The sequence below is a fragment of the Hemicordylus capensis genome, chromosome 2 (assembly GCF_027244095.1).
Source record: "Hemicordylus capensis ecotype Gifberg chromosome 2, rHemCap1.1.pri, whole genome shotgun sequence".
Lineage (NCBI taxonomy): Eukaryota > Metazoa > Chordata > Lepidosauria > Squamata > Cordylidae > Hemicordylus > Hemicordylus capensis.
In genome coordinates, this window is record NC_069658.1 from 120,619,112 (window position 1) to 120,635,715 (window position 16,604).

The window sequence follows — 16,604 nt, forward strand, 5'->3', positions numbered from 1 at the left end:
TTTCAGATTTGTGGGGGACAGAAGGGGGCTAAATGAGAACAAGAATCATTGAGTTGAGTGTAATTGGGTTCTTTTTAATAAAGTTTACTTCAAACTTTGCTACCATTTGATACTCAACGCAGAACACTAGTATTCTAAAAACTATAATGTACATCTTCTGCTAATCTCTAGAGCAATTTTTTACACCTCTGCTTTCATTTCACTTTCCCATCTGTTAATCAACATGGTTTTTGTAAATGAAAACTGAGAAATTTAACATTTCAAAAATTTTATTTGATTTTCCACTTGTCTTCCTATAGCATCTTACATGTTCTTCCAATTTGGATGCAATGAGGTAGTTTTCCTAATTTAATGGTTCCTTGTTCCCTCTTTCAATAGTAGCCACTTGTTGCTGACCTGTACCAAGGAAACCAACCACTATAGGCCTTATGACTGAATGGTGGCAGATTTTATCATTGTTCTGGAACCCCATTGTTCATACCAACATTTTGTGTGTGTGCTATGCTGCTGGATCAGTAAATCCCACAGAAAGCTGAGGCGTTGCCTTTATGCGGAACACGTACGGGAAAGTGCTAAAGATGAGTTCCCATTCTTCTGCTGTGACATCCTTTTGGTTTTCATTAAGTAGAAACCACATGGCTCTGTTTATCATCTCTGGGTTTTTTTTTTACATTTCACTGCTCTAAGGAATGACATTCAATGTGGTGAACAAATGCTTCCTCTCCTTGTTTTCAACTCAGGGGAGTTGCGCCTTACCCCTTATAACTGTTCTCACAATAGATGTGGTTTTTCTTTCAGATTAGTGAATGACTACAAGGATCAGACAAGATTTTGAACTGTTGCTCACTGAAGATAATTAGTCTGGATTTTTAGAAATACTGATAGTTCATTGAAAATCTAATAACACTGAACACTGTTAGATGAGAGTAGTTCTAACCTATGAATAATGTTTGAATTTTATTTATTGAAAATATTGTGGTGAGACTAATTATATGTATTGCTTATATAACTTTCTGTTTTCAGAAGAAGATATTCTGCCCCAACAATATACTTCTACTATTCCTTGGGCTGATTCAGACAGCATGTGGAACCTCGCATGAGCATCAACTTCTTATCTAGGTTAAAATAAGGCAAGATTGGTTGTAATGTCTGAACCTACCAATCTTGGTTTATTTTAGAATCTGAGCTATCACAGTGCTCTTTTTTTATTTCTGGTCTTTCTCTACCTGTTTGTGTGAGTATGTGCATGCATTGTAAAAGATTAGCATATTGGCTACACCCCTGGAACTGGGGATGTGCAGAGCCTAGCTGCATGTAAGTTAGGGATGTGCAGAACTGGTTCAATCACGAATTGGACTGCTGCAAGCCAGGCCAGTTTGACTTCTAACTGCTTTGAACTGCTTCAAACTGGTTCGTTGAACAGATTGGCCTAGCCAATCGATTTGACCAAACTAGTTTGCATATCCACAGTTCAGTTCAAATTTGGTCCAAATTAAGACCAAACTGCACCAAACAGTCCATGCACATCCCTATTCCCAGTTTCTGTTGACCTACAACCCCCATCTTCCCTGGCTACTGGTGACTGTGACTGGAAATGATGGGAGTTGTAGGCCACCAACAGCTGGAAGGCCACATTTTGACACTCCTGTACTAGAATGTTATGATGTGGAAATGGGAGGTATTCATCAGCAGTCCATAAGATAGTTTTAGTTTTAATTGGGGGTGGAGGCTGCAATGGTATCCAACACATGTGGTACAAAATGAAACTATTCCTAGTAAGGCAAAAAGGTGCCACTGCCTCTCTTTCTCCTGTTAGCTGCAGGATAGCTGGCTGCTGTTGAACCTTTCTCCACAGGCCAGTGGAAGTGAATATATTCTTCTATGCTGAATCTGTCAGAGTAAAACAAAAGTAGAATTGAAACTACTTTGCAATCCTTTTTGTTTGTTAGTCCAAATGCATTGCATGTTCTCCCCCAGGAAGTTTCATGTCACCAGAGCAGCACTTTTGTCTAGGCATACTTCTATTAATATACTTTTAATGGAAATTATACCAAAATTTACAGTTCCACTATGTACTGCTCCAATATCCATAGTACGTGGATAAAAGTAAAAGAGAATGACACATGCAAATGAAAGTCACCCTGGAGAATTGTCAGCAACTAAACCATGGCCAATCTTGGTTAGGACCATTGTGCAGAATGTAAGAAGTCCCAACAGGATCAGGGTAGGAGTTTCAGGATATGCCAAGGGTAGTACCTTGGAAGAAGGAAGTCTTTCCAAAGAAGCTATCAAAACAGGGTTTGTGTAAAGATAAGCCACAAACTCAGACAATCCAAGGTCAATGTTAAAGAACCTACATTGAAGGCTGGTAGCTAAGTGTAGAGATAAAGGAAATGTGAGCAAGGCAAATGTACAAGGAGAAAGACTTTGATGAGCAATGTAAATGTATGAGGAGAAGTCTGAAAAAGCTAGGGGAAAAGAATGCAAAGAGGCAAACAGCATATCTGTCCATTAGGAAAGGGACACAAAATCACTTGAACGGTCTTCTAGCCAGCCTTGGTACTTGGTAGGGCTGTGCATTTGTTTTGGCCCAACAGGCATGTTGGACTTGATATGCACTCTGTCACTTATTATTAGAATTTCAGACATGACAGCAGGGAGCCCCAACAGTCAGAACCTCAGACTGAGCTACTTGCTATTGTGTTGAAACTCAGCTGGAGCTCTGAGATTCCTGTCAGACCAGAGTTAATGGCGATTGAGCTTTCTCTCAACTGAGAGGCAGTGCACTAGCCATTTAACTTTTACATGTCCCATGCAGTTCTCCTCAGTTGAGAGGCAGGTTGTAGGCCATTTAACTTTTAAATGGCCAGCTCAGTGCCTCTTATGTGGGCCATTTGAAAGTTAAATGGCAAGCAAGTCACCTCTCAGCTGCAAAGTGCTGTGCAGGCCATTTTAAAAGAGGCGGCTTGCTGGCCATTTAACTTGGGTGTGAAAGGAATGTTGGGAAATGTTTGTTGGATTTCCAATCCAACATGACCTCACCCGTCAGTTTTGGGGGTGCATGTGGACCCTCTTAACAATTTCTCTCTTGGGTTGGATCAGATTGGATTGGACATTTTTAGGCTGCACAGACCTAGCAATTGGGGATTAATGGAAAGCTGGTGTGGTCTTCACAGCATTTTACAAGAGCCCATAAGTGTAGAATCTGATCTATCACAGTGCTCTGTTGTGGTTTCTGGTCTTTTCTCTACCTGTATGTGTGAGTATGCAAATGTGTTGTAAAATATTAGCACATTGGCTTCATGAATGAGATGGAAACTATTAAGAAAGCATTAAAACAGTGAGAGATTTTTCATTATTCATGTGATTTTTGGCTACACACATACAAAAATATTTTCTTATAGAATTTCATAAAGAACAATAATATGGACTGGAGCTTCCTCACAAAATAGTAATGTCTCTATATAAGAAATAACACTGTGATTATTGTGTTTTTCTCCAAAGTTAAGTATGCCCTGTAAAGCACTGGCAATTTTAAAAGTTCCAGGTTTGCAGTCATCATGCATTTCCTTTTCTTTTCCCTGCACTCTTAAAACAACTTTTTAAAAATCCAATTAGTATTCTGAAATCAGAATGTTTTCAGATGAGAAAAAAATCCTCAATAAAAATCATATTTAGTGGAACAGTGCCAATGGGAATCTTGTTCTTGCACACCTGTTTCTTGCATTATTAAAATATGAATGCACTCTAGTGATTACATATCAGTTTTGTAAAATAAAAATTATAGAATGGGAACCATCTTTATTCCACTAAGTAAAGAAGAAAAAGCCTGCACAGATGGCTAAGAATATTGTAATATCCAAGAAACCTACATGAGCTTATAAGAGCTTAAACCTGTGTGCTTAGGTGAATGGAAGAAGTTGTAGGTAGTCACCATAAGTCCCACAAGCCAGATCTAGCAAGAGAGTGCTTTCCACTTTGAAAAACAGCCCTCATCCTGCATGAACTAGTTTATGGATCAATTACCATATGTAGCTCCAGGGTTAGAGAGGAAAAAAACCCTCTAGTAAATTGGAGGTATCATGCAGGCCTTATATTGACTACCACTGGGTTGCCTGAGGAAGTCTTTAGTCAATTATTTTTAGCTTTTAAAAAAGTTACTCTTTACTTTTATTTTAAAAATAATAACTTAGGATATCATATTATAGGTACGTGTAGGGTACCATTACTTTTTGACTACTTCATTATTTGTCTAAAGACTGCCAGTTGTGAAAACTGTATTAAAGATTTTTAAAATCAATTTTGTAACTGAGCCAAAAGGTTAGTTGAGTTCATTACTGCTTTTAAGTTTGAATACTGAGGACAGCTTATGTAATAAAGTCCACATGAAGAATAATTCCTGCCATGCAACAGAAACTTAACTCTAGGACTTCAAACAAAGTGTGAGGACTACTTCAAAGATCTTCTGGAGAAGTGCAAAATAAATTTTGGCTTTTTATATTTTAAGGAAATAGTTGAAGGTTTGTACTGACATTAGTGAAGAATAAAATTTGAGGCTGCATTCACACATCACAGTGATCCTGGTTAAAGAGTTAACCAGGATCGCTGCGCCAAAGAGGTGAGTCACATGTTCATCCTAGGCGGGCTGGGAGGGTCGCGGAGGAAGGCTGCACTTAAGCTACCTTCCCCCCAGACAACCGAACTTTCCTTCATCAGCATGCCTCCCACACAGACAGCCCTGCTCTCTAAAGCACAGAGCAGGGCGGAAGGAATCTGGGGCTGGAACTTGCTGTTCTGGCCTCCAGGCATCCCTCGATACAACGTGCAGAACACACATTTCATTGGGCATTCCTCCCTCAGACAGGTGCTCTATATACCCGTCTCTGTGACTCAGGCTGCACGTAGCCCAAGGAATCACATGATACCCGGTAGCCAGGTTAGGGGTGTGAGAACACCCTTAACCTCAGCTAAAAGCCAGGTTTGTTAAGGGGGTTAGGTGGGCATGGAGCAGAGGGATCTGCGAGGATCCTGCTGCTTCTCATGACCAGCCTAACCCTGCTTGGGGCAGCCCAGGCAGGGTCAGGCTGGCCGTGAGAACAGCCTCAGTATTTCCAGGCAATCCTGGCTAAGCTGCTGTGGTTAAACCATATTTAAGGATAGATAGCTATTCTGGTTAAATGCGGCTTAAGCACAGGAGGAGGGCAGCAAAGGTTGTGAGCGTTCTGGAAACTGTCCTAGGAGGTTATTAGGAGCTGGGAGTGTTTAGCCTAGTGAAGGGAAAACGAAAGGAAGCTATGACAGCTGTCTTCAAATGTTTGAAGGATGTCATATAGAAGATGGAGTGGACTTGTTCTTTGTTGCTCATGGGGCAGCCATGAGTTGGAATTACCAATGGGCTGGAATTACAAGGGAGTAGACTTAGGCTAGAAATTAGGAGAAATGTCCTAATTGTAAGAGTTTTCTGACAGCTAAATGGGGCGGAGGGCTCTCCTTTGCTAAAGGTTTTCAGGCAGAATATAGATTTCCATCTGCCAGGGATGCTGTAGCAACTCCCTGCACTGAGCAGGGAGTTGGGCTAGAAAGCCTACAAGTTTCCATACATCTCTAACATTCTATGCTTCTGTGAGGTGTGGGGTGGGTGGGTGGATGAGTGGTTGGATGGTTTAGATTTTAAGACTGATAGAATGTTCCGACATGCAATTAGTAAATGATCTTTCAGATTTGAAAGGAGCGCTTGCAATAGTATAGTGTTGTTTTTATTCCTCAGTTTAATGATACAGGTCCTCCCATGCCTCTTTAGCACAACAGAGACATTCTGAATACCTACTCACCAGTGCTATTATATGTACTGCTCATATGGCCCTACAACACAGGCTACAAGTTGCTAAAGATGGGGTTATTTTTATGTTGGCAGATCCCCTGATCACTTTTTAGTAGAACATTGCACAACAAAGACTGCTAGTTTTATTCATGTGATGTGGACTAGAGAAACTTGTATTCTCTTTGCAGTGCTCTATATTGTCGTCTTAGGGCAAAATAAAACCATCTAATTTGTATGCATATTTAAGCATCTATAATGCTAAAAAAGAATGCAGAAAATGAGCTGCTAGCAATCAATATCTTTATCTGGTCTTTGACCAGAATATTTAAAAAACATTTATTTCTTTGGCCATTTCTCTTATAAAATTATAGCCCAGATAAACCCCATCTCACCAAAAGAAAATGACAAAAAAGGAAGGCTGTCATTGGGTTAAACATCAGCTATGAATGGAACTCAGTGTTTACAAAAGCCACCCTTTAGAATTCTAGATCAAGACATATTCCTCTGTAATTCTTGCCAGGCTTATACAGATAGGATAGAGCTCAGAGATTTTTCCACGAACCCTAAAGTCCTTAAAATGCAACTCTGGTTTCAAGAAGAGATACACACTGAAGTCTTTAAAGCTGGATCAGGACAGAGCACAGGCCAAACTACTCACATTCCTAGTTCTTAGCTTGCCTTTCAGGATTTAAGTATTTTCATCCCCATATGCCTGTGTTTAAATTCCAGTTCCTGAATAATGTTTAGCCCCTTCTTCCTGCTCCCCACTAATCCCCTCCATCTTTAATAAAGGAAAATTTCTACAAGTGATTTTGACTGATTGCATGTACTACCTCCTGATTTTTTCTTTATTTCTGTCATTCTCAGATCCCCTCCAAAATACAGAACATACAGATCAATGCAATGCATTTGCAATGCAATGAATTTACTCATGAGTAAATTCTATATGCTGCAGCAAGTGTATATAGGATTGCAGCCTTAACTTTAGGTTTTAGGATAAGTTAGCCTTTAAAAATAGGATCTTTTTTTTACAAAGGACATTTACTGCTGTAATGACAACGCATTTTTTAAAAACAACCACCACTTTTAAAAATTACCCATAGATATAGAACACCCCTTAAAATAAATGCCATCCTCCAGAGTATATTGGTTGTATCTGCATATTCTTCATAGCAAGAAACCCTGATCCCTAAACAAAGATGCCTAAAATTAGATTTCAAGAATTTATGCAATCAACAAAGGTAAATGCATATTAATAAGCTTTTTCTATGGCAAGCTGATACTGTAGCATGCCAGTGACTGTAGCTGAATAGTAATTAATAAAGCACTTGCTTCCATGATTAAAGTCCTTGGGATGGTTTCAAAGGGTGAGGCTGATATTTGCAAATAAACAATCCCAGCTGGGGAAACAGGATGTCACCCTCCACGTCTCCTCTTCTATTATCTCAGAATACTTTCTAGTCAATGATTGCTTGCTGTTAATTATGAACTCCACCCATCACTGTGTAACTGAGGCACTAATCTCAGTATTATTTATGCTGCATTATCCTATGGCAAAAAGGTGAATTGAGGAGAACCTTCTGATTGATTGTCCCAGAATATTACTAGTAGAATCTCAGATCCTCGGAAATGTATAAACAAATCCTAACTGGATTTTTTTCAGGCGTTGCAATGTCATGATAAACCCCTGCTAACTTGGCAAAGAGGTTCCTTTTAATGTGGTGATTCTCTTTTATTTAGCAGGGGGAGAGTAACTGGCCCTATCCACCCCTGGCACTGTACCTCCAGTGACTGTTGCTGGTGTCTATCTTATGTTTCTTTTTAGATTGTGAGCCCTTTGGGGACAGGGATCCATCTTATTTATTTATTATTTCTCTGTGTAAACCGCCCTGAGCCATTTATGGAAGAGTGGTATAGAAATCGAATAAATAATAATTAATTATAATAATAATGATAATCATTTAAATGACTATGTCACGCTGAAGTATGCTAAGCAGGTCGGTTGTAAAATTCGTACATAAGAGCAGCTCTGCTGCATCAGGCCCAAGGCCTATCTAATCCAGTATTCTGTTTCACACAGTGGCCCACCAGATGCCTCTGAGAAGCCCATAGGTAAGAGTTGAAGGCATGCCTTCAATCCTGCTGCTGTTCCCCTGCAACTGTTATTTAGAGGCATCTTGTCTCTGAGGCTGGAGGTTTCTTATAGTCACCAGGCTAGTAAAAAGCACTTCCTTTTGTTGGCCCTAATTTTCCCAGACTTCAGTTTCATGCAATGACCCCTGGTCCTAGTGTTGTGAAAAATTTCTCTGTCCACTCTTTCTACTCCATGCTAATTTTATATACCTTGATAATGTCTCCCTGTAGCTCCCTTTCCAAAGTAAAGTGCCCCAGTTGCCAGAGGCGTAACAATGGGGCAGGGAGGCAGGGCATGTGCCCTAGGTGCCACTTGGTAGGGGGTGCAAAAGTGCCATGCCCCCCCGCCCCCACCAAATTTATTTTTCAGGTAGGCAGCTGTGCCGACGCCCCCCCCCCCACGAGCTCTTGGCTCTGGCTGGCTGGCCTGGGCGCCTCTCTGCCTGTGGCATTGTTGGCCGCATGACGAGTTCACCCCACCCAACTTATTTTTCAGGCAGCCGTGCCGGCGAGGTGCGCCCCCCCCCCCCCGCGCTTGGCTCTGGCTGGCCTGGGCTGGGCGCCCCTTGCTACCTGCGGCATTGTTGGCTGCATGACAACCTCCTCCTGGTACTCCCTGCCCCCTCCCACACACACATGCGCGAGTTGATCTGCTCTCGTAGCCTTGCACAAACATGCTTTTGTCTGAGGCAAAAGAGAGAGCAAGGAATGTCTGTGTTGCTTGCTGCTGCTGGCTGTGGCTCCCATGCGAGGCGGGGAGGAAGGAGGATCTGCTTTGGCACAACAACATCACCACCATCATCAATAAAGTGTCCACACAGGAGGATCAGGTGTGTGTGTGTGTTATAATTATTATAATTGATGTATTCTTTAAAATACCGGGGCGTGGTGGGCTTGCTTCAAGGTTTGAGAGCTGGCTTCTTCTTTGCTGGGGCCGGGGGATGTCTCGGGGTGGCGGGGCAGCGGGGGCCCCGTGGGTGGCGATGGCTGTGGGGTGGGTGGCGGGGGGCAGCGGCAGCAGCTGGGCTGGAGGGTGGTGGGTGCGGCCACCGCTCCCCACCCTGAGCTTGAAAAAGCGGCGGCATGGCCCATGCCATGCCTGGGCGGCGGGCAGAGAGCAGCCTCCCTCCCCCTCCTCCTGCCCTTTCCCCCCTAGTGGGTCATTGGGCGGCCTGTACTCGGCGCCCCCTCAACACTTCTCGCCCCTGGGCAGCAGGCAGAAAGCGGCCTTCCCCTCCATCGTCCTGCCCTTTTCCCCTGGGCCGTGGCGCCCCCTCGCACATCCTCGCCGCTGCTGCCTGCACCCCGGCCCGGAAGTTGTGCTGGCTGCAATGGGGCGGGTCGTCAGTGTATATTTATCCGTGGGTGGGCGAGGAAATGGCCATGGGGGTGTGTGAGCAAGTAGACCTTCCTTTCCACTGCACGGCAACAGTGGGAGGCGGATACCAGAGCAACGCTGAGGCCTGCCGTCTGGCCCGGCGTTGCTTCCCAACTGCGATGGCCGTGGGGCGGGCGGTGGTGAGCAAGGTCCTTGCACCCCGGTGGCGGCAGGCAGCGGATGTACCACCAGAGCGACAACGAGGCTTGCCGTCTGGCCTACCGTCGCTTCTCAACTGCACGCCTCACAGTTGAGAAGCGACGCTGGGCCAGACAGCAGGCCTCGGCGTTGCTCTGGTGGTACGTGCGCCACCTGCTGCCACTGGGGTGCAAGGACCTTGCTATGCCAGGCCAGATGGCAGGCCTTGGTGTCGCTCTAGTATCTGCCGCCTACCGCCGCTGCGGTGCAATGGGAAATGTAAAGAGTCTGTCCCTGGAGGGTCAGTCAGGGTGCCATCAGGGGGCTGGGGTTAGGGTTAGGAAACTCATGTGCAGGTAGGCAGCCCGGTGCGATGCTAACTAAGGCAGGGACCCGGCCAGCGTTCAGTCCTTGTCTGGGGGGTGGGCTGGGTGTGACCGCGCCTAGTCATAGAGGAGGGCAGGGCATGCCAAATTGCATTTGCTGCCTTAGTTATCTGGTTCTTGTGGATTTTTAATTTTTTTTTACAATATATGCTGTTACATTAGCTGCCTAGTGCCTGCTGCCTCCTCAGAGAGGCTTTAAGGAGGAACGGAGGCAGCAAGCAAGTCCTCCAGTGGCTCTTGTCCCCCCCACACCCCCCGGGAGTGGAGGGAGCCTCGCCTTGGCTTTTCCCTTGCTTGCTTCCTTTCCCTCCCCTCCTTCCCGATCTCTGGCTCTCGGCAGCCACCGGGTGTGTCCCCTCAGGCAACCAAGCCTATTACTATATTGCAGGTTTCGGTGGGGAAAGTAATCACACAGTGACTTTTCCATCTCCAAAGTGGTCAGGTAAATCAGTCCCAAGGATAAATAGACAGCCTCCTTTGCAAGTCAACAATAAGATTCCTGCTAGAAGGAGAGCTCCCTTTACCATTCATGTCTGTTAACCAGATAAATGGGAAGGAAGAGCAATCTTCCTAAACAGACCAAGAGCAGCCCCTCCCTTTTGCATCTGATCCAGTAAAACAAGGGACATGGGGCCATAGCTCAAGGGCAGAGCATATGTCTGCAGCAGAACTTGCATTCCACACTCACAGTTTGAGAAACTAGGATGCAATCCACCCTAGAAAAGGGGAAGGGAAGGCAAGCAATTATTTATTCACAAGAATTTGTGAATAATTGCCTGGTTTTTTCATATACCAAAGGATGAGTACAATATAAGTTTAAAAACACACACAATATAGCAAGTGCAAACAAAATGTGCACACCAAACTGTTCAGGAATATGAAAATTGGTCAAATCTGAAGGAAATAAATAAACCCCATCTATTTTTCTTAGCTGTGCAAAATAAATATAATACAAATAAAAAGGCTTTTTACTAGTACATTGTTTTTGCCTGCTACACAACTAGCATAAATGCCCTTATTTGCATTATTTTTCCTTATTTGCACAACTATAGCTGCTTGTGAAAGATGAATACTAAGCAGGGAAGCACAAGTTATTATCTCCTACCTCACCCTAGCAAAGTCTGACAGCATATTTGTAAGAGAACACTAGCCTTGTACTAAAAGCAACACCAATCTATGTGCTTTGTTGATTTGACATCTAGTTTATTCCCAGGAAATTGGACTGTGGGCAATTAAGATTTATAAGCTAAATGGCTTTTAGGTTCCCAGCTATTTGCCTTTTGAGCAAGTGCATTGCTATACAGAGACCATCTCTTCTTACACATCCTTTACTCAAGAAGAGGAACTCATAGTAAATGTAAAATAATAATAATAATAATAATAATAATAATAATAATAATAATAATAATAATAAATTAATTAATAGGCTCTTATGAAGAACCTATTTGCCTATTACTGTAATAAGAAGCATTTCCCCCCCAATACACAGCAATGGATGAAATATTTTGGTATGACTGAAAGAGATGCCAAAAAGGAGTATGGTGGTTGAAACCATCTCCTGCTCGCCCCAGAGATAAGCAGCATAGTCTTCCTCTGATCTGTTAGCTACCATGGAGTGTCACAGGCTCTGTACACATATTAGCTGCTCTCCCTCCTAGGATGGGCAAACCCATGTTTTGTGGGTATATGTCATATCACAGATCAGAATAAGAATGATTTTTTAAAAAGGCAGGCAAAAATAGAGACTTGTCTGAATTCTTACTTTATACTTATAAAGTTTGGGGTTTTTTAAACGACAGGCACCCCACAGCAAGCTTATTATGATGTATATGTTTGAGGATTTTTTTTTAGCCTAAGAAATGGGTCCCATTGGCAATTGCTTGTGTACTTAGCATGTAAGCGCAGGCATTATTAAGAAGAACAAAGAAACAAGACGTTCGCTTAATTTATGTACAGGTGAAACTCGGAAAATTAGAATATCGTGCAAAAGTCCATTAATTTCAGTAATGCAAATTAAAAGGTGAAACTGATATATGAGACAGACGCATTACATGCAAAGCGAGATAAGTCAAGCCTTAATTTGTTATAATTGTGATGATCATGGCGTACAGCTCATGAAAACCCCAAATCCACAATCTCAGAAAATTAGAATATTACATGGAACCAATAAGACAAGGATTGAAGAATAGAACAATATCGGACCTCTGAAAAGTATACAGTGTACTGTGCTTGATTGGCCAGCAAACTCGCCTTACCTGACCCCATAGAGAATCTATGGGGCATTGCCGAGAGAAGGATGAGAGACATGAGACCAAACAATGCAGAAGAGCTGAAGGCCGCTAATGAAGCATCCTGGTCTTCCATAATACCTCATCAGTGCCACAGGCTGATAGCATCCATGCCACGCCGCATTGAGGCAGTAATTGCTGCAAAAGGGGCCCAAACCAAGTACTGAATACATATGCATGCTTATACTTTTCAGAGGTCCGATATTGTTCTATTCTTCAATCCTTGTCTTCTTGGTTCCATGTAATATTCTAATTTTCTGAGATTGTGGATTTGGGGTTTTCATGAGCTGTACGCCATGATCATCACAATTATAACAAATTAAGGCTTGACTTATCTCGCTTTGCATGTAATGCGTCTGTCTCATATATCAGTTTCACCTTTTAATTTGCATTACTGAAATTAATGGACTTTTGCACGATATTCTAATTTTCCGAGTTTCACCTGTATGCTTTAAGTATGAGGGATGGGTTTTTTTTATAAAAGGGGTGGCTTGGTTATAGCATGGCAATATCGAAGTGAGTAGATAGATAGATAGATCCCCTGCCTGGGCGCGTGCGCACACACACTCCTTTCCTCGGAACCTGAAGTGGGGGAGGAGGGCCAGAGGGGTTCTTATTTTCTGCCATGCTTCCAACCCTACACAGATGTGAGGGAGAGCTGGCGAGACCCAAGTTCAAATCCCCATTTGGCCATAAGACTTGCTGGGTGGCTCTGGGCCAGTCACTTCTCTCTCAGCCTAACCTACTTCATTGGGTTGTTGTGAGGAGAAACTTAAGTATGTAGTACACCGCTCTGGGCTCCTTGAAGGAGGAGGAAGAGTGGGATATTAAAAATGTTAAAATAAAATAAATACAAACATAAATAAATAAGGAAGGTGCAGTTATAATTTTCAGCTAGTGCCATGATTTGTAAATTAAAAGATTTGTTAATTAATGAGCCTGACTTGTGTTTCTGAGCTGATATTATGGTATCTGAAAGTTATCTGAAAGATGGATGTTTGGGGCATGGGGGTTAGGGTTTCAGTGCTTGCCTTAGGCACTATTTTTCCTAGATACGCCTCTGCCAGTTGCTGTAGCCTTCCCTCATAAGGAAGGTGCTCCAGGCCCCTGATCATCTTGGTTGTCCTCTTCTGTACCTTTTCCAGTTCTGCAATGTCCTTAAGTTATGGTGACTAGAACTGTATGCACTACTCCAAATGTGGCTGTATTATAGATTTGGATAAGGGCATTATAATATTAGCATTTTTATTTTCAATCCCTTCCTAATGATCCCTAGCATGGAATTTGCCTTGTTCACAGCTGCCACACACTGAGCTGACACTTTCAACGAGCTGTCCACCATGACCCCAAGTTCTTTCTCCTGATCAGTCACTGAGAGCTCAGACTCCATAACTGTGTTGGGATTTTTTTGCCCCAATATGCATCACTTTACACTTGTTTAAATTGAATCACATTTGCCATTTTGTCACCCATTCACCCAGTTTGGAGAGATCCTTTTGGAGTTCATCACAATCTGTTTTGAATTTTACTACTCTAAATAGTTTAGTGTCATCTGCAAATTTGGCCACTTTCCTGGTTATCCCAACTTCTAGATCATTTTTGAACAAATTAAAGAGCACTGGTCCCTGTGCAGATCACTGGGGGACACCACTTTCTACTTCCATTCATTGTGAAAACTGGCCATTCAGGGGCATAGCAAGGTTGGAATGGGCCAGAGAAGATTTTAAAATGGGCCCCTCGCTAATACACACACACACTTCACAATATATAGTGTACTCACACTCACATCTCCATTATGAATATGGTGAATATCTAGTTCACACTGAATCTAGTTCACAGGAGTGGATCCAGCAGGACATTACAGGGGGTGCAACAAGAATTCTCCCCATAAAAGATCCCCCCTATAAAAATTGGGGCTTGGATTTTCTCTCTCTTGCAAATGCACTATGCCAGGGGGTGTCAAACTAAAATTTGGTGGTGGGCCAGATTAGATTCTGATGTACCTGAGCCATACATAGCCTTCTGCCCACCTCACACCACCTATCTTCCTCCTCCTCTCTGCTCTTTCTCTCATTCATTTTCTCCCCCCCCCCCTTAAATTAGCTGAATTCACTACTTTTTACACTAAAATAGACTCAGGGAAAGATTGGGTTTTTATTTTTATTTTTAGAAGAAATTCGGAACATACCTGCTAATACCAACTTTTGCATGGAAAATTTTATCACTCTTCCTCTCTCTCTTACAAAGGTGTTGCTAGATCCTTAAAAGATCCAGGGCTTGGGCCCACAGCCTCCCCACATTTTGATAATGAAACTCTTTCATGCACTCTTAAAGGTATTCAATACTCTCCTCCCCACTAGCTTGTTTCACAGCTAAAAATTGATCTCCTTTTTCTCCTGCATCATATTTCTCCTGTATCCTACACACACAGCTGAGAACCAGTGTGGTGTATTGATTAGAGTGTCAAGACTAGGATTGGGGGACTTGCGTTCCCCATTCAGTCATGAAACTCACTGTGGAACTTTAGCTGAGACACTCTCTCTCTCCACTCCAAACCTGCCTCACAGGATTATTGTGAGGATAAAAGTGGGGAGGAAGAACATGTACACTACCCTGACCTCTTTGGAGGAAGAACAGGATGTGTGTCATTCATTCATATAGATATAGATATATATGACTTTTAGCCACAAGCACTCCAATCCTAAGCATTTACTCAGAAGTACATTCAAATAGCATTTTTTACAGCAATCACAGCAGCATGCAATTCAGTTTGATCTTTTTAGTACATTTCATTTAAGCAAGAAAATCGTATGCAAAAAAAAAAAAAAATCATATTCAGCCATAGTGTATGTCTATATACTACAGTATATATACAATGTATAGTGTGTCTATACACTACAGAAAGAAAAGCCACCATTTTGATTTCAAATAGGACAGCAGAATGTCATATATGGAGTTACCCCAATTTTGCAGAATTTAGAGACAATCAGTCATTTCATGTGCAATTTAAAGATGAGTTTCTTGTGAACTGATTTGCAAAGCCTTATTTTGAAGCAAGTGTACACAGTTAGGGACGGATCCAGACCGGTCCGGAGGCCATTGTAAAGGCCTCCGGACCGGTTCGGTCTGGGTGTAGGGGGTTCCTTTAAGGGCGGGGAGGGTTTACTTAGTCCTCCCGCCACTTGTCCGCCTCCAGCGCTCGTATTTATTGTAAGAATTGGGGCGGCAGGATACCTCCCTGCCATCCCTTGCCCCTCCGCAATGCAAAAGGCTCCGGCAAGCCTTTTGCGCACGTGCACGTCGCGCGCGAGCTTCACGTCTCCCTGACGCTGGAGGCCTGGTCTACCCGCCGGCAAGGGCCGAGGCCAGGTAGACCGGGCCTCCGGCGTCGGGGAGACGTGAAGCTCGTGCGCGATGTGCACATGCGCAAAAGGCTTGCCGGAGCCTTTTGCATTGCGGAGGGGCAAGGGGCGGCAGGGAGGTATCCTGCCGCCCCAATTCTTACAATAAATACGAGCGCTGGAGGCGGACAAGTGGCGGGAGGACTAAGTAAACCCTCCCCGCCCTTAAAGGAACCCACCCCACAGTGCCGGACCGCAGCTGTGCGGTTCCGTGCACACCCCTATACACAGTACACAAATAGACCTTTGGTGGGGGAGCATGCTACAAGCACAAGCAAAATAAAATAAAATAGTAATGTTTAAAAGGGGAAACATGTTAAGAAAACCATTTTCTCATATTTTGCTATTTAAGCCATTGTGAGAACTCTGTTGCTAAAAAAGCAGCATATAAATATTTTTAATAAGGGCAGGGGGAGATGCACACATGGAGACCAGATTAGAGCTATAAGCAGTGTAACTTCAGGAATAAAAAGGAACAAAACCAAAAACAGATCCATTTTGTCAGAGCATTCCCCCCCACCATTCTTGTCAAAGCTTTTAAATACTTTTGCACTCACTAATTTTCTCACAACAAGGCTGTTGGGATGTGGAGGGTTTTTCTTACAAGTTTGCGCTAGGATAGTTTTGGCATACTTTGAATTTTAAAAAAAAAAGCTTAAGAATTCTCTCTCTCACACACACAGGATGGGACTTCTCTCACATCACACACACGGTTCATGGGGGTGGGGGGTAGAGAGTGGGCAACAGGTAGCTTGACCAAGGGGAACAAATCACACACAAACCAAACAAACAGCAAAGGGTTGATTTTTACAAAATGTATTCTTACTTTCGTTCTTGGAGGGAGAACAACAAGCCAACAGCCAGCTTCTTGGGCTCTGCAGTTCCATATCCATACAAATTCCAAGCTGGGGAGGAGCACAAGATGCCAGGAGAACCAATAGGGCTGGGGAAAAAGTTAACCCTTTTTAAAACTCTCTGCTACTGCTGAAGTGCCTATCTTCAAGAGACTCAATAGGGGGTGCAAAATGGGTGGGTGGGGAGTCATGTGCCGTGCCTCTT

At 43.2% G+C, this 16,604-nt stretch overlaps 1 protein-coding gene and 1 long non-coding RNA gene across 6 annotated transcripts in view; one reads left to right on the forward strand and one right to left on the reverse strand.

Annotated features, from left to right (window-relative positions):
* ADAMTSL1 (ADAMTS like 1) overlaps window positions 1-16,604 on the forward strand; it is a 786,832-nt gene that overhangs the window by 126,227 nt on the left and 644,001 nt on the right. For 4 of the 5 annotated variants that reach the window (XR_008315783.1, XR_008315784.1, XM_053294215.1 and 1 more), the window contains exon 1: window positions 8,540-8,784. The exons of the other annotated variant lie outside the window; for it this stretch is intronic. Coding sequence is in view for 2 of the 4 variants with exons in the window: in XM_053294215.1 (XP_053150190.1) it covers window positions 8,629-8,784 (156 nt within the window). In the remaining 2 variants the exon portion in view is untranslated. Of the gene's footprint in view, window positions 1-8,539; window positions 8,785-16,604 lie in introns of those variants that run through there. 5 annotated transcript variants of the gene reach the window in all.
* Window positions 1,688-8,893, reverse strand: LOC128344316 (uncharacterized). Its single transcript, XR_008315787.1, has 2 exons — window positions 8,834-8,893; window positions 1,688-1,890 (listed from the first exon to the last, which is right to left on the reverse strand). It is a non-coding gene; the product is annotated as an uncharacterized LOC128344316 (long non-coding RNA).